The sequence below is a fragment of the Pristiophorus japonicus genome, chromosome 4 (genome assembly GCF_044704955.1).
Source record: "Pristiophorus japonicus isolate sPriJap1 chromosome 4, sPriJap1.hap1, whole genome shotgun sequence".
Lineage (NCBI taxonomy): Eukaryota > Metazoa > Chordata > Chondrichthyes > Pristiophoridae > Pristiophorus > Pristiophorus japonicus.
Window position 1 is genome coordinate 92,916,321 of NC_091980.1, and position 27,228 is coordinate 92,943,548.

The window sequence follows — 27,228 nt, forward strand, 5'->3', positions numbered from 1 at the left end:
ACTGATTCCCGGGATGGCGGGACTGACATATCAAGAAAGATTGGATCAACTGAGCTTGTACTCACTGGAGTTCAGAAGAATGAGAGGGGATCTCATAGAAACGTTTAAAATTCTGACGGGTTTAGACAGGTTAGATGCAGGAAGAATGTTCCCAATGTTGGGGAAGTCCAGAACCAGGGGTCACAGTCTAAGGATAAGGGGTAAGCCATTTAGGACCGAGATGCGGAGAAACTTCTTCACCCAGAGTGGTGAACCTGTGGAATTCTCTACCACAGAAAGTTGTTGAGGCCAATTCACTAAATATATTCAAAAAGGAGTTGGATGTAGTCCTTACTACTAGGGGGATCAAGGGGTATGGCGAGAAAGCAGGAATGGGGTACTGAAGTTGCATGTTCAGCCATGAACTCATTGAATAGCGGTGCAGGCTCGAAGGGCCGAATGGTCTACTCCTGCACCTATTTTCTATGTTTCTATGTAACAGGTAAGTGCAGGGGCAGGGAAAGGGGGGAGGGGAGGAAAGAACAAAAGGGAAGGTCTGGGCTGGGGTGGAAGGTCGGAGTGGTTCTGACGAAAGGTCATCGACCTGAAACGTGAATTCTGTTTCTCTCTCCACAGATGCTGCCTGACCTGCTGAGTATTTCCAACATTTTCTGTTTTTATTTCAGATTTCCAGCATCTGCAGTATTTTGCTTTTGTACACGTATAAACTGAAGTTTCTTAGACCACACTGACAGCTTATCTTTGTCTCACCAAAACCATATCTGCTGTGGTAAAACCTTTGATATTAGCACACATTGTCATTATTAAAGAAGTGAATTATATTTCAATAATAATTATGCAAATTTAATCTGGAAGGTGATGATTATGAGCAAGTTTCACAGCATGTATGCATGTTCACATCCATGCATTGACAGGCACAAGCTATCACATGATATTGGAATTTTTAACCCGCTTTGGTGAATTCTCTGTTTTCATTTCTCAATGTCTAACTTTCAACCCCATAAGTGTATTACTCGGAATTAAATTTAACAGATGGCTCAGCATTGCATTGACAATAGAGTCACATAGAATATACATCCATTCACCCCATCATGCATGCTGGCTTTTCAACTGAAGTTGTTTACTTTATTCATTGTTCCCTGCCCTTTACCCATATTCTTTTATATTCTACCTTTTTTAAATACCTATCCAGTTCCTTTTTAAATGTTATATTATCTGCCTCACTGGTCACTTGTGGAAAAGCATTTCATGTTCTAATAATCTACTGTGTGAAAAAACAATTCTTCTAACTTTCCCCTTCATTTTTCTACTGATAATCCCAATAATGGCCACTCGTTACTGATTCACTAACCAGTGGAAACAATCTTTCACTGTTATCCTTTATTGTTTACCCTCTGAAAACCTTTCAAAATTCTGATGACTTCTGATGTTTGAGTTGCCATGATATCACTTTGCACCTCATGAACTGCTTAAAAACATAGTCAAGTGTACATGAAATTAACCTGCCGGTGGTTTTGTGACAGTTGTGTGTTTTTCAACAAACAAAAGCAGCAGATCCAACTCCAATCACGTTATCAAGTCGTGGCTCTAATCAGTCATACATCAGATGGAACATAGGTCATATTCACGTTGTGCACTCAATTACAACATTCTCTGATGCAAAACGTTTATTTTTGAGGGTGGGGGGTAGGGAATGTACATAATTAACATTTGGACACAGATCAGGTTATCAAGAAAACTGTTCATTAGCCCTTAAATATATGCAGAACCTTATCCCTTAAAGTGCTTACAAATTAAACAGTCTTTTGTTGCAAGGTAAAAATTGCTGACAAACAAATTGTGGATTATTCAATATCACAATTCAGTCAATCGGAAAAGAAATGTCATAATTGGACTAAAAATTGTCTACAGCTTTGGTTCTTAAATATATACAGGTGCACTATAAAACAGAATGAGCAAACGGAATGAATAATCAGAAAACTCTAGCTTCCTGTTAGTGAGTAACACAAGGAAGGTTGAGCTGAGAGTCAGATGGGGAAATTTGGGAATTCTTTTATTTGAAACATTAAACACAGAAAATGCAATTTAATACCACTTATTTACAGGCTGCTCTCGGAATGTGCATTTTTAGAAAAATTTCATTCACACATCTACACTGAACTAAACATAGAAACTTAGAAATGTGTTCAGAAAATACTTGAAATGTAGAAATGTTTTTCAGAATTCTTTTGTTTTGACCTGTGATGTTTTGTATTAATAGCAATTCATTGTCTGGAGTGATGAAACCAGTTATATTTTTGAAAGCTGCAACGATTAACACTCAATTTTGAGCCCAGTGACATCTCAAAATGGTAAATAACTTTCAGCATTTATTTGTTCAACAAGGTTAAAGCTGAAGAGTGAGACACTGAATATAAACAGCTACAACTTGTTCAAAAATCCTTTTTCACATTAACATTTTTTAATCGGTTAAAAAAAGCAACATATTTTTGATTCAAAATGAATCCTGACTTATTCTGAGTTTTGTTGAGTTGTGGATATAAACTAAAACCTTCCTTTTTCCATCTAGCTGTACAAAGTACAAACTGTAGTCTGACATTGGAAAGTTCTCTGCCAAATGCTTTATGAATGGCAGTGTCAAAGTCAAAGCATGGCAGTGGCACGGCCACCACACAGCGCAGCATGGCACTGGTGGGCTCTATGACATGGCTAAGTACTGATACACAGTCCTAACTTTCTACTTCCAATTCTCACACTCCAACCAAGCACCAATGTTATTTGATTTTATTAATGGACTCCTGTATCATAGTATTGGCAAAAAGCTATTGGTTCAATCCTAGTTTATTAGTGACCAGGCTCCTGATTGATCTATATAATTCATTGGTCCAGTGGACATACTAAGACAGACTCCAGTGACTGACTCTATTTTCATTAGCGGGAAGAACAATGAGAGGAGGTATGATATTAGAATAATGAAAGATATACATAAGGTAGGGGTGACCGGGCTATTTAGCTTGGACAGTGAGCACAGAGCTTGATGACAATATAATATTCACCTGAAAGAAAAGTGGTGCAGACTCCCAGAAAAAGAAGTCAGTAGCTATCAAGAAAGGGATTTAAGGTTACAAAGATGTTAACTGAGCTGTCTGAGTAAATAAATCTGGGGGGGGGGCAGGGTGAAATGCCACGATGAGATAGTCATGTGTAGGCATGGGCTGTGCATTTATGGCTTTTACTCAGTTCTGATTTTTACCATCAGTTGAGCAGTACAGCTCCCACCCCAAAGCATACACAAGTAAGGGAGGTCACAGTTTATAAAACAGAGAGTCACAGTATTTCTGTCATCTTGTTTAAAAATGGAGCACACAATGCATGCGCTGGAAGATATTTGAGTCTGATCCAACTAGGATCAGCAGTTCCTTTCAGGATGAGTCATTATTATTGTGATCAGTTACTTATTAATTATTTATTACTGATTTTCTTTCTTCTCTCTTTCTCTCCTGAAGGCATTTACTCTAGCTAGCATACAGTTACAGAATGATAATTTATATGTCTGAGTAATGCTTGCACATGTTGGATTTTCATTCCAGTCTTCATTATAATAGTCATTACAAGCTAAAGGAATATGAGTTTGGTGACACACTGGACAAATCATCTGGAACTTGTAATTTGAAGTAAAATTGCAGCCTTGAAGTATAATAACCAGACAGTTATGACCTTATTACCCCACATCCTATAGCATTTTATCTTCTGTATGTGTCCCTCTCATTTGCAGTTTCTGCTTGAGCAGGAAGATGCAGGATCATTTTCCACATCCTGAAAACTGATATGCTTTGATAAGGTCCTGAATTTATTATGCACTTTCCAACTTAATAAATAATCCCTTGCATCCACCTTCCTCGGTCCATTTCATGTCCCTGTCTTTTTCTCCCATTCCTATAATTAAAAATAGAAAGGAAATCTTTTGTCAGAGTTTAATTTGTTAGTGAAGAAGCAGCTTCATTTCTTTTGCTTTGTCCTTGTAGTTATGTGAAGTAGATTGCACAATATTAAATAGTTTAATTCTGCTGCTTTTTATATTATTCCCACAAGGGTTCTGCTTTGACTTAGTTGCCAGTATAATGACCTTGGTACTGAATACAGTAAATAGCTTCTGTCTTTCAGCCCATGAGTGATACATTACCAAATTACTATTATTACTTGTACATCCACGGACAGGAATAATTAAAAGGGAATGTAACTTGCTTTGTTTTACATCATCGGGGACAGACAGCGTGAGAAATGCACTGCAATACTGGGAAAATCGAGGGGAAAGGGAAAATGGTTGAAGTTCCTTATTCCTATTTTCTGGGCTGTATCAAAATGTTTCCAGGACATTTGGAGTCACTGCCATAAATTAGCTCCCAAATAAGCATCAGTATTAATTCTTAGAAATAAAAACAGAAACACAACTTATCCTGTAAAATTATTACTGTACAAATTCATTTCTATCAAGTACATACACAATAGAGTTAAATCCTAATTGCAGTTATGAAGAGAATTCAGTGTTGCATATTAGTGTGTCATTGTACCTGTATGTGCACATGCTTTTCCACTAATCTTCTCACAGCAATGAAGAAGCACTGTGTTAGGTGAGAGTGAAACTGTCACACTACTGAAAAATTGGTCGCTAGTACATGGCACCACTTACAGTGACAAACTGGAACTGAACAGTATGTGAATGTGACGCCTTGTTTCCTACTAGAAATAGGATATCAAAACGAAGCTGATACCTTAGCTTTCTGTAAGACGCATCCTTTACTGGAGGATATCATGGTGGGAGCTCTCCTTCTCAACTCTGAAGCACAATTCACGGGAATGAAATGATGTTCTGTGTAACTGTTTTCAGTCTGTTGGAAACACAGGACAATATTTTAATAATGGAACTACTCATCCACACGAGAGCAGAGCTCCTTTTTACCATAACCATATATTCAACATCAGTTCATTTGTTTCAGGAACTGTAAACTCAAAATAAAATGTATTACAAAGCTCATCAAAGATGAGAGGGAATCTCTGCACTAAATATTTGCAGGAGTGAACTAAATACTTGTAAGTTTTCACTTTGTCAGGTCCAAATACAGTTCTCATGCTGAAAACATCATTGCCATTCTTCCCTGTTTTCTGCCAGGGTAGCTAGCACCAGATATTTTATTTGCAGCATAGTTTTGTGTATTTTCTTTGCTCCTCTCTTCTCCTGGAAGTGCTGACTTACACTTGTGTATGGTGCTGAAAGTCCTCCAGTACCTCACACAAGTGTCCAGGTGTGAGTCCTGACAATGTGTTGGTTGTCTAGGCAACTCATTGGAGGCAACACAGCTATGCCCACACTGTCCTCACCTGATATTCAGACAATTTCCAATCCAAGTCGCTGATTAGCCATCAGACTTGGGTATCTGGCTTATTGTTCCCTTCTATAGCCTAGCCACCTTAACTAACTGCGATTGCTCCAGTTAAGATCAGGCAACTCAGCATAAGGTAGAGATTCAACCTGGGATCTTCTTCCAACGTGTGGCTGAGTAACGTACTAGACTGTGCATTTAGCAACTGAGGCACTAGTGAATGTCTGGTACAAATGTTGCCAGCTTCTTGTATTTTAAAGGGCCAACTTTCCATCTTTTTACACCCAGCAAGAAGATCCACCTACGATGAGTAACATAGCAGAAATTCAGATGCCGCTGAGTCTTTTCCTCATCCAACATCCACACAAGGACACTTTCCAGAACAAGTCACTGGATATCAATCTAGGTCAGAAACTCTTGCTGATTTTTCTCCTCTTCAGCTTAGGGGTGTTGAGGTCAATTCTAGAACCATTACTGCAATCCTGGTCAAAATCAACTCAGTCAAGAAAGATTAGGGATTGAACCTGCACAGTGGATTTAACAAGTGAGCCATTGGGGTAGCAAGAAAGGACACCTTCATTCTATCATTTTGCACTGGATACAATGTTGGTGTACAAAGACGATGGAGGTGAATTACATTATTGCCTTGTTTGAGGGAGGTAACTTTTGAAAGCCAGGAAATTTAGCGGCAGGCGCTAATGCTTCCTAGCTTTCAATAAAGTTGTCTTTAGTGCCCCTGTAAGGAAGTAGAGCGCTAAATCAAGTGCTCCACTTCCTTCTTGGAGTGATAAAGGACGCAGGCGGGGTGGAGACTTCAACAGCGCTACTCACTGGGCCGTGCAGCGCTGGTGCTTTCACAGGGCCCCTCCCTGCCTTAAAGGGAAGGGCCATTGCTGCAGGCTCTGCAATTTAAAAGTTATCTACTTGGACTACCAAGGCTGTGACGATCCTACATGATTAGCCCTAGATCAGCCAGGCTGAATGATCTCTTACGAATAGTATAATGGGATCTTTTACATCGAGCTGAAAAGGAAGTTGGGAGGTCTAACATGCCATCTGAAGGACCCCCATCTCCAAAAATACAATACTCCCTCAATACTCTCCTGGTGTCCGAATCTAGACTGTGTGCTCAAGTACTAGAGTGGGCCTTCTGGCTCAAAAGCGAAGAGGCTGCTATCAACTGAGCCAAACTGACAACAAAACTTAAAAATATGTTATATTCAAAAGATGTTAAGATTGTTTTATTTTTCACAATTTATTTCCTTTTTTACTGCAAAAATAAAGATTCTTCAAGTACCTGCAGACCAGAAGAGTCTGTTTTGGAGTCAACAGTTAAACTCATTTCTGCTCCCCTTGCAATAGCTTTCTTCAGATTCTCCTTTACTTGCGTTAATTTGAGTTCCAAGTCCACCCTCTCAGTTTCTTTTACTTTACATTTTTCTTCCAGCATTCTTATTTTCTCTTCCAGGGCAATTTGAGATTTTTTACCTGTGAAAAAAGTCCACATTATATACATTAGATTGGTTACCATGTGCATGGTGCATGTTTCCAGTTAACATTTAAAATGCATCCTTCCTAAAGGATTACTAAAGGATACAAACTGTGGTGGGAGGCTTCCCCTGGGCGAATGCCTCCAAACCGCAAGTAAAATCCATACTTACCTGATGGCCTCGGACCGACGAAGATTTGCGCTCCCAGGCCTGCAGGCCTACACCTACATAAAGGCCCACATATCCCAGGGGCACATGTGGTTCGCAAGCGTCCCTGGGATCATGTGGGCCAGCCTAACCAATCCATCGGGAATCCCCATAAGCAGAATAGGAATCACATAAAAAATACATTTTCACACAACCTAAATAAAAATAAATCATCACCTGTTTTAAAATTAAATAAAATACAATTTAATTATACATTAAATTCTTTGAAAAATAACTTGAAACATTTTTAAATGGGCCAGAAATAACCAAAACTAACTTTGAAGGTTTTTGAATGTTTAAATTATTTAAAAAAAATGTATTTTAAGATTTATTTAAACCCTTAAAAGAAGGTCTTAATCTTGTTTTTACCAGGCCTAAGCGTTTTATGGACATTCGCTGGGCAAATAGCCCAACCCTGCTGCAACAAATGTCCATTTCCTTCAGATTCATACGATCTGTCAAACCGAAACTTGACCAATCACAAGTTCCGGATTTTCGCACATGCACATCGCTTGTGGAACCCCGGAACCGGGGGGGGGGGGGGGGGCACTCATGACTGCGTACACTGTGCATACGCGAATACAGGCCATAGTGTATGTATGAACATATTGCTAAGATGTAGCTGAACCTGAAATGGTTCAAATTGGACTGACAATTTACTTGGAAAAACCTAAATTAGGATTGGGTGTGTCTGGCCCTTGATATTGTGCTGGTCCAAGGTCCATCCATTGTTTTTTCTCCTCTTGCTAGCTTTCTCTCCTCTTCTCCTGTAGGTGTTGACTCTTTGTTGGAGTACAGCTTCAATGGTGCCAGTCACCCTCCACTACTACCTCATTCAACAGGCCACTAGCCATGAGTGAGCGTGGCAATGAGTGCTGGCAGGCTATTCAATGGCAGGGGCCTTTATAACTGTTATATCATGCCAATCCTGGTCATGGCCAAAAGTTATCTCTGCAAAATTGTAAACACCTTTTAAAAAAAAATGTGGTTATGAGTTTGTTGTACCTAGCACACAGCAGATATCTCCTCCACTCCCAATTTCTTACCAGATGTGCAAACATGCACTTTCCACAGGGAACAGATCTGGACAGCAATCGAGTACATTTTTCTTGTTTTCGTTTACCTAATGTAGCGGTACTGAGACCAAATCTATAGCTAAATGCCACCATTCTGTCTGAGGTCTACTAACTCAGCAAAGACCTGGGATCGACCTTGGCTGTGTGGTTCAGTCATTCACTGGATTAACTCAGTGATCTATTGGCGAAGCAGTGGTTCATTATGGTGCTTTTGATGGGCATCTAGCAATGTTCTGAAGCAGATATGTGTCCATACTTTCTGACAATCTCAGTATCATTTTGGTCAACTGAATTTCTCATCAATAATTACATCTGTTTTATATGGCTCCCATTCCCTTACCCACAGTTTTGAAGATATGAAATCTATTCCCTCCGACCCTCCCCCCCCCCCATCCCCCTACCCCGACCTGTGGCTGAAAGGGCTGGTGAGTGGCATGCTCTAGGCCTCTGCCAATGCCACTCTTCAGCAGGTTGCTAGGAAGTGTGCAACAGTGGCATGACAATGATTTTCCATACCATTGTGCAGAGGTGCCAAACAAAATGAAAGCTAGGAACGTCTTCACAATGACAGACTAAAGAGTTTGGTGAAATGGGGAAAACGAGCATTCGTCCCTTCATTTCATGGCAATGTACATTGATGCTCCAACGGATTATATCACGATGTCACCTCACCCTTTATATGCATGATATTTTTTCACAACTGGTTCTTTTATGCTCAATGCATTGAAATTTACAACAAAATAGGTATGATAGAATTTTTATAATTAATTTACAAAGATTGCCATTTCTTTTTAAAAACTGTATTTTTCTTACCTTTTTTTCTTTTTTCCAGTGATGTACATGTTGATAGCACTGCATCTTCATTAGCTAAAGTGCAAAAAAAGAATATTTTGTACTGAGGAATCTGACTTGAAATTGACACACTGAACAAGGAACAAAGTAAAAACAATAATGTAAAGTAACATCTTTACAGGGTAAATTGGGGAAGCGGTTTTGGGAATCCAGAATGATGGTGTTGTGTTGTAATATTCATTACAACAACAACTTGTATTTATATAGTGCCTTTAATGGAGTGAAATGTCCCACGGTGCTTCACAGGAATTTTCTGCAACAAAAATTCAACATCGAGCCGCATAAGTAGAAATTAACGCAGGTGACCAAAAGCTTGATCAAAGAGGTAGGTTTTAAGGAGCGTCTTGAAGGAGGAAGGAGAGGTAGAGAGGTAGAAAAGTTTATACAGGGAGTTCCAGACCTTGGGACCTCATCAACAGAAGGCACAGCCACCAATGGTTGAGTGATTACAATCAGGGATGATCAGGAGGGCAGAATTAGAGGAGTGCAGACATCTCGGGGGGGTTGTGGGGCTGGAGGAAATTACAGAGATAGTGAGGGGTGATGCCATGGAGGGATTTGAAAATAAGGATGAGAATTTTGAAATCGAGGTGTTGCTTAACCGGAAGCCAATGTAGGTCAGTGAGCACAGGGGTGTTGGGTGAGTGGGACTTGGTGCAAGTTAGGACACGGACAGCCGAGTTTTGGATCACCTCTAGTTTATGTAGGGAAGATTGTGGGAGGCCAGCCAGGAGTGCGTTGGAATAGTCAAGTCTTGAGGTAATAAAGGCATGGATGAGGACTTCAGCAGCAGATGAGCTGAGGCAAGGGCGAAGACAGGCAATGTTACAGAGGTGGAAATAGGCGGTCTTAGTTATGCTGCGGATATGTGGTCAAAAGCTCATTCAGGGTCAAATATGACACCAAGGTTGCGAACAGTCTGGTTCAGCCTCAGACAGGAATTGGGGAGAGGGATGGAGTCAGTATCTAGGGAATGGAGTTTGTGGGGACCGAAAACAATGGCTTTGGTCTTCCCAATATTCAATTGGAGAAGATTTCTGCCCATCCAGAACTGGATGGCGGTCAAGCAGTCTGACAATTTAGAGACTGAGGAGGGGTCGAGAGAAGTGGTAGTGAGGTAGAGCTGGGTGTCATCAGCGTACATGTGGAAACTGATGCTGTGTTTCCGGATGATGTTGCCAAGGGGCAACATGTAGATGAGAAATAGGAGGGGGCCAATAGATCCTTGGGGGACACCAGAGGTAATGATGCAGGGGTGGGACGAGAAGCCGTTGCAGATGATTCTCTGGTTATGATTAGATAGATAAGAATGGAACCAGGCAAGTGCAGTCCCACCCAGCTGCACGACAGTGGAGAGGGATAGAGTGGTCAACTGTGTCAAAGGCTGCAGACTAGTCATTACATCATTATTTGTGAACGGTTTCAAATATGTGAGTGTCTGTAACTTATTCTGCACATTACAGCAGACCCATGACAATGGATGTTAGACTTCCTTGACCTGGAAGTTTTCTGTCTCACAAGTCAATACTCTCCCTTTTAAATACTGAGAGCTTTCAGTCATTGTAACTGTAAGGATTTCACAATTAGTTTAATTGATAATCACACGAATTAAATCAGTGAAATAAGAGATTGTAATTAAAAAGGGCAATCCAAAGCCATTAAATACATGGCTGATATAAGGCAATTTTACAGATGATCATTAAATTCTTAATATTTGTAACTTCTAATTTCTGAAATGTAACCATTTATTTCAAATAAATTCTTTTCAGAATTATGCAGATGAATTGTCAATCACTTTGTGGTTCCTTTACTTCTGCATGTGATGCTTCCAACACTGGATTACTCATGCCAATTTGAATTAATTAAGGGGTCAAGATGCATAAAATGATTTCCCATATTTAAACTATTAAGATAACTGAAGCAGGAACACAAAATAATTTCTGTTTGCGTCTCATCTTTGAACTTGCAGCAATACATTGGGGCTGAAATTGCCCTCTGCCCGTTTGGGACAGATAATTTGAATTAACTGAAGATTTAGTATCCGTAGAGATCGGCGGAGAATGGAGCGATATTTGGGACTTTGTTTTTTGCGAAGCCTGCTGCTGCTCTCTGGTGCTGTTGGAGGCGGGAGCGGGGCGGAAGGCAGGACGATGTTATTTAGCACCGCGCTGAGCACATCAGTGTGACGCAGACGTGCCGCTGATGCTTCGCAACGTCCCGCCCCTTCACTGGCCCACTAGGAAGGGGTCCGGCCAGGCCAGCGGCCCGGCACCCAAGAGGAGGCGCCAGGTTACCTGTTGGCGGGTCCCGCTCAACCAGCGGCCGCCATTGTCGGGCCGACTCAGGACTTGGTCAACAATTAAACAAAATGGCGCCCTCCCCTCTAGGTTCAGCCGCAGCACCCAGCCACCGGCAGCTTCGCATTCTGCAAAACTGTCGGGGATACCGACCAGCGCTGACTGTGCTACCGCGGGGCAATTCCCCCTGCGGGGCGCAAAATGGGTCGGCGCTGGGTGGTAAGGGGTTGGCGTGCTGGATGGGAAAGATGGGGCACGGTGGAAACCAGGGGCAGGTGGAGGATGCAGCCCGGTGGTAATTGCAGATGGGCTGCACCCTCCACCTGCCCCTGGGCGGAAAGGCCTTTCTGCCTCTCAGAGGCGGTAACGGGCCTTAAGAAAGGGGGCATTTTCGGCCCCATTGTATCTTACTAGAGAGTAGATTTTCTTCAAAGAAGTAACATTGCAGTAACAAAACATTTACTCGAGACTTGACAGTATGTTGTAAGGGCCTTTTATGGGGTGGATGTTCTCAGGCATTAGTTTGATCTGCCTCAAACCCCCAATTAACATCACACTATTCAAAGAGGAGGGAGCTCTCCCAGTGTTCTGGCTAACTTTCCTACCTCATCTAACATTATCACAAACAGATTTATCAAGAAAAAAAGAACTTGCACTCATACAGTGCTTTTCACATACTCAGGATGTCATAAAACCCTTTTTTCAGCTAATGCATTATTTTTGTTGTTACTGCTTTGGAGACAAACACAGCAACAAAGCTGCACACAACAAAAACAGGTAAACGGCAATGAGATAAATGACCAACTAAACTGTTTTTGTGATATTGGTTGAGGGATAAATGTTGACCAGGACAAGGAGATCTCCCCTGATCTTCTTTGAATAATATCATGGGATCTTTTATGCCTTCCTGACCAATGGGGCCTCGGTTTAATATCTCACCTAAAATATCGTATCTTTCTTGAGCTATCGATTGAATATACTGTCGTCAGCCACTAGGTGGCAATAGAAGCTATAGAATTGAATTGAAACAGCTAATAACCCAGATTTGCCTTTTTAAATTTTTTGTGTGATGAGATGCTGAAAGTGCGAGCTGATAACATCGTAGCGAGGGAAGCAAGGCATTTGGAACCTGAGTAAACAGGGCAAGTAACTGTGTATCCCCTTAACCAATCCGATTGAAGGATTGTGAAATTAACAATGCAAGTTAGAGTGGGTGAATTCAATGTCAAATCAAGTAAAGACATTTTAAATTTGACATTTTTAAATTCAACAACAATTAAAACCTGAAGGAATGAGACACCACACTTGTAATAGTTAATTTTCAGTGCCAGAGAGGTTGGATTGCTGTAATTAACACACATCATGTCGCTAAACGTGTACTTGGACTAAAATGGACTAGACTTAACTTTCTGTGGCAAGTTTAGTTTGTATCTACTGCGCAAATACAACAACTTCACGCCATTCAATGCATTTCACTGATAAATTGGATAGCGAGATGCTATTTTTGCAAAGCTAACGACGGAGCGGTACAACGTTCACAACAACTTTTGGATATTTGAGTTTAACCGCGCATCTGCTCCTCGTCTGAAGTTGCTTTAGCATTTGTGTATAAATAACAGGAAGTGCCATTAGCCTCATTGTTATTTTGACAGAAAATTATGGCTCAATATATTTAAAATAAAAATATAGTGTAGTATATAGTATACACTTCTTTTTACCATAGTTTTATAGTTAATAAGTTTAGATAGAGCAAGCCATTGAATTGCTAGTCTTCACCATATTATTAGAACCAAGGGCATGGTGAGGTTGGAATATTCTCAAAGCACTTCAGTGACCAACTGTACAATCACTTCTATTAAACCCGAAGCGAGACTGCAATAAAGAATAGAATTCAATTCCGCAGGCCAATACACAAAAATAGGATTGTTCGACAGTGTTTATTGATGTGCATTTTCCCAGCATTGAATGACAATCTGTAGGCTGATTTAAATGTGTATCCAGCACATTAAGTGTTGTGGAGGAAATGGTTCACATGCCACAGGGGGGCCGAAATTCAGCTCCGCTGGAAAGCTGGCGCTCCTCCCGACTTTTTGGGGCTATTACCGCCAAAATGTTTTCGGCGGTGGCCCGATCCATATTCAGCTCAAAAAGTTGAAAAATGGGTTCCAGCGCGAAGGAGCCCTTTCAAAGTGCAGTTTTCAGTGATGTGGCTATCTTAATTGGAGCGGAACTCTCACGGAGAAATTCATCATGCAGGTAAGTGTTTCTATTGAGCCACTGCCATTTTTAAAGGCCAGGGTTTACAGCTCGGCCCTGAGGGTGGAAGGAGCTGGGAGCTGGGTTGAAGGATGGCTGGCGTGAGAGCAGGAAGGAGGGCAAACCACTTTACAGAGTTGGAGCTTGACACCCTGATGCAAGGTGTGGAGGATAGACGTAGACTGATGTTTCCAGACATAAGCAGGCAGGTGATTAATAATGTGTGGACTGAGATTGCACAGGAGGTGTCAGGCATCTCCATATATCAGAGGACTGCAGTGCAGGAAGAGATTCCAAAATATCATCCGGATTATGAAAGTGAGTACCTCTTCCAGCAACTGCTGACCTTGCATCTGCGAGCCTCTCCTTCAACATTCTCTTATTTTCCATACTCACTCTTTACTCACTCAAGCTGCATTTCATTGTTCACACCTCTATACATATATGTGTGTGTTCTCGCAATGGAGACTCTTTTTTGTCTCACATTTTCAGCTGCATGTCACATACTGTGGTGTATGAAATGATACATTGAACTCCGTACTGTGAGCCAGTGACTAGGCGTAACCTGGTCAGTCTTTAATGGCTTCCAGAAGTGAAAATATAAAAGTGAATTTCAGGTTATATACCGGGCCCAGCACGAGTGTACCTATGCCCCTAGGACCTCCGACGGTAGTATCCCCTGGTGGTGGGCAGACCTTATATACATACATTACATCATTCCCCCCCCAGTTCTTGGCACAAGTCTATATTACAATTTCAGATGGTCCGGAGTCCTTCGCTCCCTGGTTGACCGTCTCAGTGCAATCCCAGAGCTTTCCGAGTCTCTCACGACTTGGGGCTGGGTGTTGACCACAGTGGGTTCTTCTGATGGCTGGACGTGAGTTGGTTGGTCGTCTAAGCTTGCGGTGTCTTCTTCCAACTGTTCCGGTTCGTCAGTGTGTCTTAGCTTGATTTGGTCAATGTGTTTCCTGCACATCTGCCCATTCTTGAGCTTAACCATATACACCCGGTTACCCTCCTTATCCGTAACATTGCCCGAGAGCCACTTGGGCCCTTGACCATGGTTAAGTACATACACTGGGTCATTTACAGATATGTCACGTGACACTGCGGCGTGGTCGTGATACCACTGCTGACGTTGACGTCGGGTTTCAACATAATCGTTAAGGTCAGGATGGACTAGAGAGAGCCTAGTTTTGAGGCCTCTCTTCATCAATAGTTCCGTAGGCGGGACCCCGGTGAGCATGTGTGGCCTTGTCCTGTAACTGAGCAGTATGCATGACAGGCGTATCTGCAAGGAACCGTGAGTTACACATTTCAGGCTCTGCTTGATGGTTTGAATGCCCGCTCTGCTTGACCATTGGATGCGGGTTTGAATGGGGTTGACCTTACGTGTTTTATGCTGTTGCATTTCATGAACGCTTGAAACTCCAGGCTCGTGAAACACGGTCCGTTGTCGCTGACAACGATGTCTGGCAGACCATGTGTGGCAAACATGACTCTCAGGTTCTCAATGGTGGCAGTGGAAGTGCTGGATGACATGATCACACATTCTATCCATTTGGAGTATGCATCCACCACCACAAAAAACATTTTACCGAGGAAGGGGCCCGCAAGTCGATGTGGATTCTAGACCACGGTTTGGATGGCCATGACCACAGACTGAGCGGAGCTTCCTTTGGGGCACTGCTTAACTGCATGCAAGTGCTGCACTGATGCATGCATGATTCTAAGTCCGAGTCAATGCCAGGCCACCAAACATGGGATCTGACGATGGCCTTCATCATGACAATACCGGGATGCGTACTATGTAACTCCCATACAAATCTCGCCCTGTCTTTCATGGGCAGTACAACACGATTACCCCACAGTAAACAGTCGGACTGGATGGAAAGCTTATCTTTGTGACGGCTGTAAGGTTTGGTTTCATCACTCATTTCCTTGGGGATGGTTGACCAGTCCCCGTTAAGAACACAATGTTTTACAATCGATAGGGTCAGATCCTGGCTGGTCCAGGTCTTAACTTGTTGAGCAGTGACAGGCGACCCTTCACTCTCAAAGGCATCCATGACCATGAGTAGCTCTGTGGGCATTGGCATTTCCACCACCGGTGTGGGCAACGGTAATCGGCTCAATGCATCAGCGCAGCTGTCGTGTCTCTAGCAAATGACATAATCATAGGCAGATAATGTCAGCGTCCACCTCTGGATGCGGGACGACGCGTTGGTATTGATACCTTTATGTTCCGAGAACAATTATATAAGCGGATTGTGATTGGTTTCCAGCTCGAAGCGAAGCCCAAACAGGTACTAGTGCATTTTTTTTACCCCATAAACACATGCTAAAGCCTCTTTCTTTACCATGCTGTAGGCTCTCTCCGCCTTGGACAGGCTTTGAGATGCGTATACAACTGGTTGTAGTTTGCCTGACTCATTGGCTTGCTGGAGTACGCAGCCGACCCCATAGGATGACGCATTAATGGTCAAAACTAGATGCTTGCATGGGTCATACAGTACCAGTAGCTTGTGGGAACACAACAGATTTCTAGCCTTCTCAATGGCTCTGTCTTGAAGTTCACCCCACACCCAGTCGTCTCCTTTCCTGAGCAGCTTGTGCAAAGGCTCTAATACTAAATTCAATTTGTGTAAGAAGTTACTGAAGTAGTTGAGAAGACTCAGGAACGAACACAGCTCCGTCACATTCTGGAGCCTGGGCGCATTTTTGATGGCCTGATTCCGTCTGCAGCAATCTTTCGTCCAAGGAATTCTGGTGCCATGAAAACTCACTTTGAACGTTTCAGCCCGAGTCCCACTTTGTACAGACGATGCAGAACCTCTTCCAGATTGTGCAGGTGCTTGGTGGTGTCACGACCTGTGACTAGGATGTTGTCTTGAAATACCATGGTCCTGGGGACGGATTTCAAAAGGCTCTCCATGTTTCTCTGAAATACGGCTGCCGCCGAACGAATGTCAAAAGGGCACCTGTTGTAAATAAACAGTCCTTTATGTGTGTTGCTGCACGTAAGTTTCTTTGATGATTCAACCAGTTCCTGTGTCATGTAGGCCCACATTAGATCCAATTTGGTGAACGATTTTCCCCTGGCTAGCATTGCAAACAGGTCATCAACTTTCGGTAGCGGGTACTGATCTTGTTTCAAAACCTGGTTGATCGTGATGTTGTAGTCTCCACAAATCCTGAACGTGCCGTCGCTCTTTAACACCGGAACAATGGGACTGGCCCATTCATTAAATTCGACTGTTGAGATCACCCCCTCGCGTTGTAGCCTGTCCAATTCGAGCTCGACCTTTTCTCTCATAATGTGCAGGACCGCCCTGGCTTTGTGATGGATGGGCCTTGCATCTGGGCCTAGGTGAATCTGCACCTTGGCTCCCTTGAAGCTGCCAATTCCCGTTCAAACCGTGAGGGAAATTTACTCAGTACTTGAGCACACAAATCATCATCCACTGATTACAAAGCTTTGATATCGTACCATTTCCATTTTATTTTCTCCTGCCGAATAACGATGGGCCGTTGCTTGGGATAATCCATAATGGTAAATCATGAACCGCTGCCTCGTATGACACCCTTACAGCTGCACTACCGATCACTGGTATGAGCTCTTTCGTGTAGGTCCGCAACTTCGCATTTATCGGACTCAGCTTGGGTCTCTCTGCCTTGGTCTCCCACAGCTTTTCGAAAGCTGGCTCATTATCAATTGACTCGTACCCGTGTCTAATTCCATGGATACCGGCACGCCGTTTAATTTTATCTCCATCATTATAGGTTGGATCTTCGTTAGGAACACACGTACGCTGTACACTTCCTCCTCAGAGCTCTCAAATGCCTTGGGCTGCATCGCCAGATCCATGCTGAATTGATCATCATCCACGTGGTGTGTCGCAGCTCGCTTGCTCTGCTGTGGACATGTCTGCTGAAGATGTCCCGGCTTCACACACCCTCTGCATACATACTACCTGAAGCGGCACTGATGGGGTCGGTGATTGCCCCCGCAACGCCAACATGTTAAGCTCGGATTTGCACCAGATGGCGGGCTTTGAGCGGCTCCCGTTCTCACATACGCAGTCGAGTAGGCCCTGCCATGTGCAGCTCTGCCGGCCGTCAATACAATTTTGTACACAGTACTTACTGTGGAGTTCCTGTTTTGTCGCGATATCTGCTTCGTGTTTTTCTGCGTGGACATGCAAGCCTGGGTGATGGTGATGAGCTTGCTGACGTCTGGCATCTCTGCAGCCAGCAGCTTACTTAAGACCGCCTCGTGGTTGACCCCGATCACGAAAAAGTCACGCTGGCCCAAATTTGCAAGACCCTGCAAGACGTCTTAGGTCAGCAACAAATGCCGCTACGTCCTGGACTTCTGGATGAACGTGCATATAGAAGCGATATCTGCGTATGAGGATTCCTTCCATGGGTTTATTTTTGGGTTGGAAATCGGTGGTTAGTGGTGTGCCACAGGGATCGGTGCTGGGACCACAACTATTTACAATATACATCGATGACCTGGAAGAGGGGACAGAGTGTAGTGTAACAAAATTTGCAGATGACACAAAGATTAGTGAGAAAGCGGGTTGTGTAGAGGACACAGCGAGGCTGCAAAGAGATTTAGATAGGTTAAGCGAATGGGCTAAGGTTTGGCAGATAGAATACAATGTCGGAAAATGTGAGGTCATCCACCTTGGAAAAAAAAACAGTAAAAGGGAATATTATTTGAATGGGGGGAAATTACAACATGCTACAGTGCAGAGGGACCTGGGGGTCCTTGTGCATGAATCCCAAAAAGTTAGTTTGCAGGTGCAGCAGGTAATCAGGAAGGCGAATGGAATGTTGGCCTTCATTGCGAGAGGGATGGAGTACAAAAGCAGGGAGGTTCTGCTGCAACTGTACAGGGTATTGGTGAGGCCGTACCTGGAGTACTGCATGCAGTTTTGCACACCTTGCTTAAGGAAGGATATACTGGCTTTGGAGGGGGTACAGAGACGATTCACTAGGCTGATTCCGGAGATGAGGGGGTTACCTTATGATGATAGATTGAGTAGACTGGGTCTTTACTCGTTGGAGTTCAGAAGGATGAGGGATGATCTTATAGAAACATTTAAAATAATGAAAGGGATAGATAAGATAGAGGCAGAGAGGTTGTTTCCACTGGTCGGGGAGACTAGAACTAGGGGGCACAGCCTCAAAATACGGGGGAGCTAATTTAAAACCGAGTTGAGAAGGAATTTCTTCTCCCAGAGAGTTGTGAATCTGTGGAATTCTCTGCCCAGGGAAGCAGTTGAGGCTAGCTCATTGAATGTATTCAAATCATAGATAGATAGATTTTTAACCAATAAGGGAATTAAGGGTTACGGGGAGCGGGCGGGTAAGTGGAGCTGAGTGCACGGCCAGATCAGCCATGATCTTGTTGAATGGCGGAGCAGCCTCGAGAGGCTAGATGGCCTACTCCTGTTCCTAATTCTTATGTTCTTATGTTATGTTCTTATGTTTAAAGTGTTCCCGAACTAAAGCACACCGTTCTTTGTAATCCTTTTCTGTAGGAAGAGTGGGTGAGAGCAAATTCTTGATGAGTGCATAGATCGTGGGGCCACAGACAGTGAGAAGAACTGCCTGCGCTTCTCTGTATCCTTGTCTTTGTTTAGGTCGTTTGCCACGAAATACTGGTCAAGACGATCCTTGAAATCTCCTCACCCTCTCCCTCATTGAATCCAAGAGTACTCGATCGTGCTGTGCTCACCATACTTTTGCATGGGTTCGTATTTGCCTCGTTGCCAGTTGTGGTGTATGAAATGATACAATGAACTCCGTACTGTGAGCCAGTGACTAGGTGTAACCTGGTCAGTCTTTAATGGCTTCTAGAAGTGAAGATACAAAGGTGACGTTCAGGTTATATACCGGGCGCAGCATGAGTGTACCTATGACCCTAGGACCTCCGAAGGTAGTGCCTCCTGATGGTGGGCAGACCTTATGTACATACATTACACATACAAACATTTGTGCGCTCATTTCTGATGCGTCATCACAGCGGTACTCACCAACCATGCTTTCTTTTTCAGGCTAAACTGGTTCACAATAGAGCTGAGCAAAGGAGGACAAGATGCGTTCTCTGTGGGCCAGGGCAGTGCTAACGCTAATGTGGGTAAGTGAAGGGCCTCCTTTATTGCACTCATTCAATGCGCCAACACCTACTGTTCCTTTCCTTCATGGAAGTCTGCTGGTTACATCCTCCATGTCTTCACCCCCCACCTTCCCCTCATGGCAGCCCTTCTCCCATTTATGCTTGCAGATGACACGATCCCCCCATGGGCCGATGTGGGCAGTATTGGTAAGTGCTGAATGTGCATTGTTGAATGTGTTCGCTACTTGAGTGCGCCAGCGTCTACTGTGCTTTTCTGTCTAAAAGTGTGCTAGTCGCAGCCTCCATGCTTCAATCCCCCACCTCCCCCTCATGGTACCCCTTCTCTCATTTATGCTTGCAAATGACACACCGAGTGGCAGCACAGGAGAAAGGGACACCTGTGAGACCAGTTGGAGACCTGCAGCTCAGACCTGTGAACAGAAGCCCTCCGATCTCGACAAGCACTGATGATGACATTGAGGCTCATTGTCAGCACTCCGTGACTCATCCAGACAATGGATGAGGAGGAGGAGGAGGAGGAGCACACAGATGGCACAAGTGTGTCACTGCTTCCACCCACATGCGCCAGGTCAGATACTGGTGGGAGTGTTGACGTGGTAGCTGGGGCAGCACTGGTTATTGCACCGGGGACTAGCGGGCTGCAGCATGGTGATGGGGTTAGGCAACCTCAGAAGCCACTTCAGCGAGGGGGGCATGGGGTCCATGCAGAGTTCTGCCGATGAGGACGCAGATGATGCCATCGACGTAGCGGCTTACGAGAGAAGGGTGGAGGCCATGCATTCCCAGATGTTGGGGGCACTGACGAGGGTGCCAGAGAGGCTGTCAGAAGCGGTCAGGAGTGTGGAGGAGTCCGCCTCCCGCATAGTCGACAGCTTTGCGCACACCGTGGTGCCCTGGGGAGTGACTCAGGCTCCTTGGATCAGGATCCTGATGATGTGCTCTCTCAGGATCACAACATTGCCAGTGTGCAGGCGATGATGGACGCCCAGAGTGTCCGTGTGGATCCACCTGTTATGCCGCAACCTGCGGGTGATGTGGCAGCTGCCATTTCAGCACAGGCACGAGGTAACGAGCGCATTGGTGCTGGATTGGAGAGGATGGCCGCGGCCCTGGAAGCTCAGAATACTCTTATGCACTCTGGGCAACAGGCCACGGAGCGTCTTACTGCTGCCATGTCTGCTGGCTTTGAGACTCTGGCTACTCTCATGCAGTCTCAGTTCAATGCCACCGACACCTCAGTGTTGTGTTCGTGGCTGGGTCCACCACGGGCTACGAGGGACCTTCCGTAGGTCCACTGCACCGACATGAGCTCCCTCAGATTGGTGGTGGTGGCAGTAGTGTGCCCACCCCGGGGAGTGACTCAGGCTCCTCGGACCAGGATCCTGATGATGTGCTCTCTTGGGATCACAACTTTCCTGGCCCCAGACCTACCACTCCGCCAGTGACTCCGCGCATGGTTCCATCCAAGCCAAGCCAGACCGAACCCCCCCCAGGATGAGGCTGGCCAGTCTGTACCCGGCCCTTCTAGGCCCAAAGATGTTCGAGGGCGTAATAGAAGGACAGCTGTAGCTCCCATACAACAACCACAGCAGCCTTCCCAGACCCATGATGCAGCCACAGGGGAGACACTTAGGCATAGTGGTAGGGTAGGCATGCGTAAGAGGTGTTATAAGGACGTGCACAGTAGTAAGACATGATTATTGGTGTTAATTGATGGTAGTCTTTTTGTTTATGTTGTGTTTTTGCACTGAATTTAACATTTTGATAAATCTTTATTTTTGGCACATATCTGGCCAGGTGTTTCAATTGTGCATGAAGGCACTTACTGTGATGGCCATTGAAAGTGGGAGCTGAAGGGTCATGTGTGGATGGGATTATCTGAAGCAAGCAGCTATCAGACGTAGCTGCATCTCCCTTGCAGGATTGTGATGGGAATGACGTCTCCTAGCTCGGTGGCAACGAGGATCCTCCACCTCCTCATCCTCAGGTGGTACTGCTGGCTCGACCTCCAGTGGCTGTCCCCTCATGATGGCCAGGTTGTGTAGCATGCAGCAGACCACGATGAATATGGAGATCCATTGAGGAGAGTACTGCACGGTGCCACTAGAGCGGTCCAGGCAACGGAACCTCTGCTTGAGGATGCCAATGCAGTGCTCGATGATGCACCTGGTGCCACAATGAGCATCATTGTAGGCATGCTCTGGCACTGACCTGGGGTTCCACAATGGAGTGAGCAGCCAAGTGGAGAGGGAATATCCCTTGTCCCCAAGCAGCCAACCACAATCCTAACTTGGGCCGATAAAGAGGGCAGGCACACTGGTCTGGCGCAGAATGAACAAATCATGGCTGCTTCCTGGGTACCTCGCATCAACTGCCAGGATCCGACGCTGGTGGTCACACACGAGCTGCACGTTCAGAAAGTGGAAGCCTTTGCGGTTGACAAAGATCTTGGGGTGATGATGTGGCACCCTCAGCCCAACAGGTGTGCAGTCGATGGCACCCTGCATCCTCGGGAAGCCTGCCACTCGGGCAAATCTGGCCTGCCGCTCTATCTGTTTGTCCTTTGTCATCGGGAAAGGAGATGTACTACACTTATCTCCCGTAGAATGCATCTGTGACCTGCTGGATGCACCGATGTGCGGAGAATTGCAAGATGTTGCCAATGTCTGCAGTGGAAGACTGGAAAGACCCCGTGGTATAAAAATTCACGGCGATGGTGACCTTGGTCTCTATGGTCAGGGCAGTCCTCAGCTTTGTGTGAGGCTGGAGATATTCTCACAGGACAGTGCAGAGCTCCCTGAGTACGTCTTTCCTAAATCTTACCTTCGCAGGCATTGCTCATCACTGAGCTGGAGGAAGGAGGACTGAGGTCTGTAGACCTTTGAGGGTAGGGCCTCCTTCCCCCACCTCTGCGTTGGCCACCTCCCCTGGCAGCTGGACGATGCCCATCTCCCTGGTCCTCCTGATTGTCGGGTGCCTCTGGTTGCTGGCAAGGCTCCTGGCCCATTATTTGGTGCGGGGGGGGGGGGGTTCAATATACCCCACCCTCCTCCTGTCTCCCTCCTAGCTGCAGTTCTGCGCACATCTGCAGGCCCTTCTCTCTGTTGGGCAGCCATGGCTGCTGCCTCCCTTGCCCACTATCGCTTTAGACGTTGCTGACGGCGATGCCTTCTCCTGCGTGCCGCCCTGCATCTGACCAGGTGTACCAGGTGTTCCTCTGCCAACACTGATCCCCTTCTTTGTCAGGCTGCACCCTGCCAAGCAGGCCTCTGGAGCACAGAATGAGCCTCCACTAAAGTCTGAGTGCTGAAAGTCCTTAAAACTCTCTCAAAACCTCTGAACACCACTCAGCAGGTTCAATGCAGGCAAAAACTTTTCTCAAAAAATGTCCTGATTGGCGGAATAGTCCGTTGACCTTGTCCAGCAGTGTCGCGTTCCACGACAAAGTGGATCGACGCAAAAACCTGGCTGGGTCACAGATGAAACAAAACCGCTCTTTTTACAGCTGATTATGGGTGGCATGGCTGTGTAGCAGCGGTGCGCACCCTGATGATGAAACCCCTTTACCGCTGCTTTACCCTGTCGATTCCGGTGGTAGTGCTCACCGCTGGAACCCCCCCCCCCCGCAGCTGAATATGCGTCGGGAGGGAGCCAATACACTGTAACACGGCAGCCAATTGATTTTTCCGATCGCCCGCCGAAAACGCGTGCTAACAATCCCTCCAGGGACACTGAATTTCGGCCCCAAGATGTTTAATGAAGCAGTGCTGATTTCGGTGATCTCAGGCAGGGTAGCAGTAAGTGTGCCATACCCGTCTTCAGTGACCCTGGCTTGGAGAGGGGACAAAACAAAAATGTTTCCTACTCCTGACTGCTATTAGTTAACTTTCTGCTGGAAAGTGATTAACCAAAAAAATCCTCTCAACATCTCGCCAGCCAGGCTCACAAATGAGGAATGGCCTAATCCACTGGAACCCATGGACCCATATTCCAGCAAGAGAGGAGGGGCAAGGAAAGGAACTGGAGGAATGAAAGATACCATTGGCCAGTACAAGTTGAGGAGGAAAATATGCTGCATGTCTTATACATCACCATCTAGTGGTCTTCTCCCTTTCTCAGCAGCAGATGCTTGGGTAGTGTACCCTCCACAATGCCATTCTTCATATGAGAGATATTGAATGTCAACAGGCTACTGAACCAGGGGGGATATCACGGCCTAGCCCAAAGCTGTCCTTGCCAATGTCCACACATATGCATTTCCAATGTCAGAAGTGGGAACACTGGCTAGTTTTCTCAATGATTAATGCGGGGCCACTAAGTTCAATTGTGATGCCGATGGCACTAGAGTCCCTGAGATCAGTTACTTTAGCACAAACCAGGAATTGAACCTGGATCCTTGGTCTATATGCCTCAGTCCTCCACTGGGCAGTGTATTAACTGAGCTATTAGAGTGCTTATAACATTTTCCTTTCTGTGGTATCAGGGTGCCACCTTCATGGAAAGAAATGAAAATAACTACAAAATAAAATTGTAATTTTATGCAAACCTAAATTATTTTTTTTCCCACTGACATAATTTGACTCAAGGTTAGGAACATAAGAACATACAAAATAGGAGCAGGTGTAGGCCATAATTGCCCTTCGAGCCTGCTCCGCCATTCAATAAGATCATGGTTGATCATCGACCTCAACTCCACTTTCCCGCCCCAACACTATCTTCCAAACCTTTAGCTCACTGGTGGTATGAGTGATAATAAAAATACTGAAAGAAAGGACTATCCTCCACACAAATTCTAATATCCTTGAACATTTACCTGGCAATGTAATTTACTAATTGAACAATTCCAGAACCCACCTAACAATGAGTATGTTACACACCCATTACTGAGCTCCATAATTACTTGTATTACAGCAAATAAGGTAAAGGTTGTACCTGTGCATACTTTCAGAGCTTCACGGAACTCTTTCTTCTCTTTGCGGAGCTGTACCAGTTCTTTGCGAATTGAATCCTTCTGATTTTCGAGTGCCTCCTGTTCAGTCAGCCATCTCTTTGCATCTTCTTCAGCTCGAGTCTTCCCATATTTAGACTGATTTGCATCTAAAAGATAAGGATGGTGTCAATCTACAGGCATAGAAACATAGAAAATAGGTGCAGGAGTAGGCCATTCGGCCCTTCTAGCCTGCACCGCCATTCAATGAGTTCAGGCAGCCACCTGACAACTTGTTTTCAGTAAATGGATTTTGACTCTGAAGTACAGTTTGATTCCCATTTGCCAAGGACACAATTGCTCATGTTTGGATTCCAGTCTCTGCCATTAATCGTCTTCAATTTCCCTAAGCAGGTGACTTTTCCAAGATACTGGTGTGGGGGAGGGGTGCGCATCTCCATGGAAGGAACTTACAAAGAAATTTGTAAAAAGAATCTCTCCCCAAACCAGTGTCATCGATTCACGAAAAATAGTGTATTCCTTAACCCTCTGTAAATAGATAAATTAATAAATACCAGTTACATTGATGAATAAATCTCTTCAGGTAATATGGGGAGAAGTGCTTCACCTTTAATTTTTTAGTTCTGAGGTAAATAAATATAAATAGAAGAATGCAATTATTTAGAATTCAAAATACATTAACACCCACTGCAAGCCACTCCCACCTAAGTCTTTTTCCTTTCACTAGTTTTCTTGTTTAGCTTTATTTGTGCTTGGCTGCCCCATTTTTGATTTCCAAGTTATCTCTGAAAAAATAGTCACCTTTATCTCATGCCAAAAAACAAATTTTAATTACCTTAGCTGGTCCAAACAAATTTAAATTACTTTAGCATGGGGTTCATGAAGGTGCCACAGTACAGGTACCACCACTGACAGCAGTATGTAGTTACACTATGACAAGTTTACACAGACAATTCCCATTATAAAGATGGACAGGGAAATTTATCATGGAAAAATCTGACAAATGTAAGATTTATCATTTTCTTTTGTAAAGGGCAGTTTGTATGCTCAAGACATTTTAAGCAATCAGATGGGATTGCAATTTCAGTATGTCAGGTATCGAAAATGGACTATTTGAAATGTTAACAGACCCTGAAATGCACAAATTTTATCTCTAAGTTTGATGAATCATTAACAATTGTTTGGAGGAAAATGGTAATACCTATACAATAAAATACGACCTTAGCAGGTGTCGAATCTGTTACACTTTAAAGAGGATTTATTCCCTGCACTGTACAGTGGGATACAGTATCATTTTCTCACTTGCTCACTTGCAAACATGCAAATTAATATCATTAAAAAATTTTTAATGTCTCTGAAATGCCAGATGAACTGATGCGCAGATTGACATAGATGCCCAACCATTGACAGCTTAAAATAAAAAGCTTTTGCCACTGTTATTGTCTCTGAAAGTACAGGGTTGGTCCAGCTCTCCGATGAAGTAATATCCTGTATCACTCCATACTGCACACAACAGCTTACAATGGTTGCAAATGCAACATTGATTGTGTTGTTTATCTACTTATGTTTTGCATTCAGATCATTACCCAGTTCATTGAAAGGAAAATTCTCTTTTGCAGTAGGCTTTAATTAGAACATTAACATTGGACTTTTGTGCCCAATTTGACGTGCTCTCTGTCAAGGGGAAAAATGAGTCCCAGTGCCTTTAAAGAGGATTTACTCCCTGCACTATACAGTTGGCCTTGAATTTCTGAGGAAGATGTGTAGTGTTTAGTGGAGCCCTACCTCCATAGAAAGAAAGTTCACCAGCTGTGTGACTTGATACCAATGAGACACGGATGTTAACATGGGTCCTGGTGTGAGTCTAACTTTAATCTCAGCACCTTGTTGCTATGTGACAATGGCGATGTGGCCACAGGAAATGAATATTATCGAGCTGTCGTCTGTCCAGAACATCTGTGAGCTGGGCTCTAATGTTTGAGTCCTGCAGTAAACTCTGACTTTGTCTCAGTGACAGTTGGGATTGAGTGATGAGTGCAAACACTATTGTAGACTTCGCTTCATGTTTTCACAAGCAGTGGTATTTATACTGAAACATGTTCTCCTGTTTTCGTAGGGATTCGCTTTCTTCGAGCATCAGGTAGCCCAGTTGATTCAGTCGGGGCAGGAGAGTCATGAGTTTGGATCACCACAGGACCCACTCAGCCACTCATACTTCCAAGTCGGATAAAATGAGTGCCATATACCTTCATGATGTGGGGAGAAAGCAGGAAATCCGCACAGTGCTTGCCTCAGACATCCCTGACTGTTTAGCAGTGGAAATAGGGATCAGCATCGGGACTAACTGAATAGCTCTTTCAAAGAGCCAGCATAGGCACGATGGGCCAAGTGGTCTCCTTCTGTGTTGTATGATTCTATGAGTGCCACACCAACAGATAATCATCTTCAAATGTAGCTTGATAATTAGGTACATAAATCTAGAAATATCATAAAGTACGGTTGTGCCTGCGATGCATTTCAAATTGCAGCTCAATCTCATTACAATAAACTATTGTTAATTAACACCATTC

At 44.4% G+C, this 27,228-nt stretch overlaps 1 protein-coding gene across 1 annotated transcript in view; it reads right to left on the minus strand.

The window, feature by feature from the left end:
* Positions 1-1,696: 1,696 nt before the first annotated feature.
* LOC139262997 (actin filament-associated protein 1-like 1) overlaps positions 1,697-27,228 on the minus strand; it is a 232,800-nt gene continuing 207,268 nt past the window's right edge. The window contains exons 16-20 of the mRNA XM_070878426.1: positions 24,643-24,807; positions 8,968-9,021; positions 6,679-6,869; positions 4,773-4,889; positions 1,697-3,936 (exon numbers count right to left, since the gene is read on the minus strand). Of these exons, the coding sequence (XP_070734527.1) occupies positions 3,910-3,936; positions 4,773-4,889; positions 6,679-6,869; positions 8,968-9,021; positions 24,643-24,807 (554 nt within the window). The 3' untranslated portion in view covers positions 1,697-3,909. The remainder of the gene's footprint in view (positions 3,937-4,772; positions 4,890-6,678; positions 6,870-8,967; positions 9,022-24,642; positions 24,808-27,228) is intronic.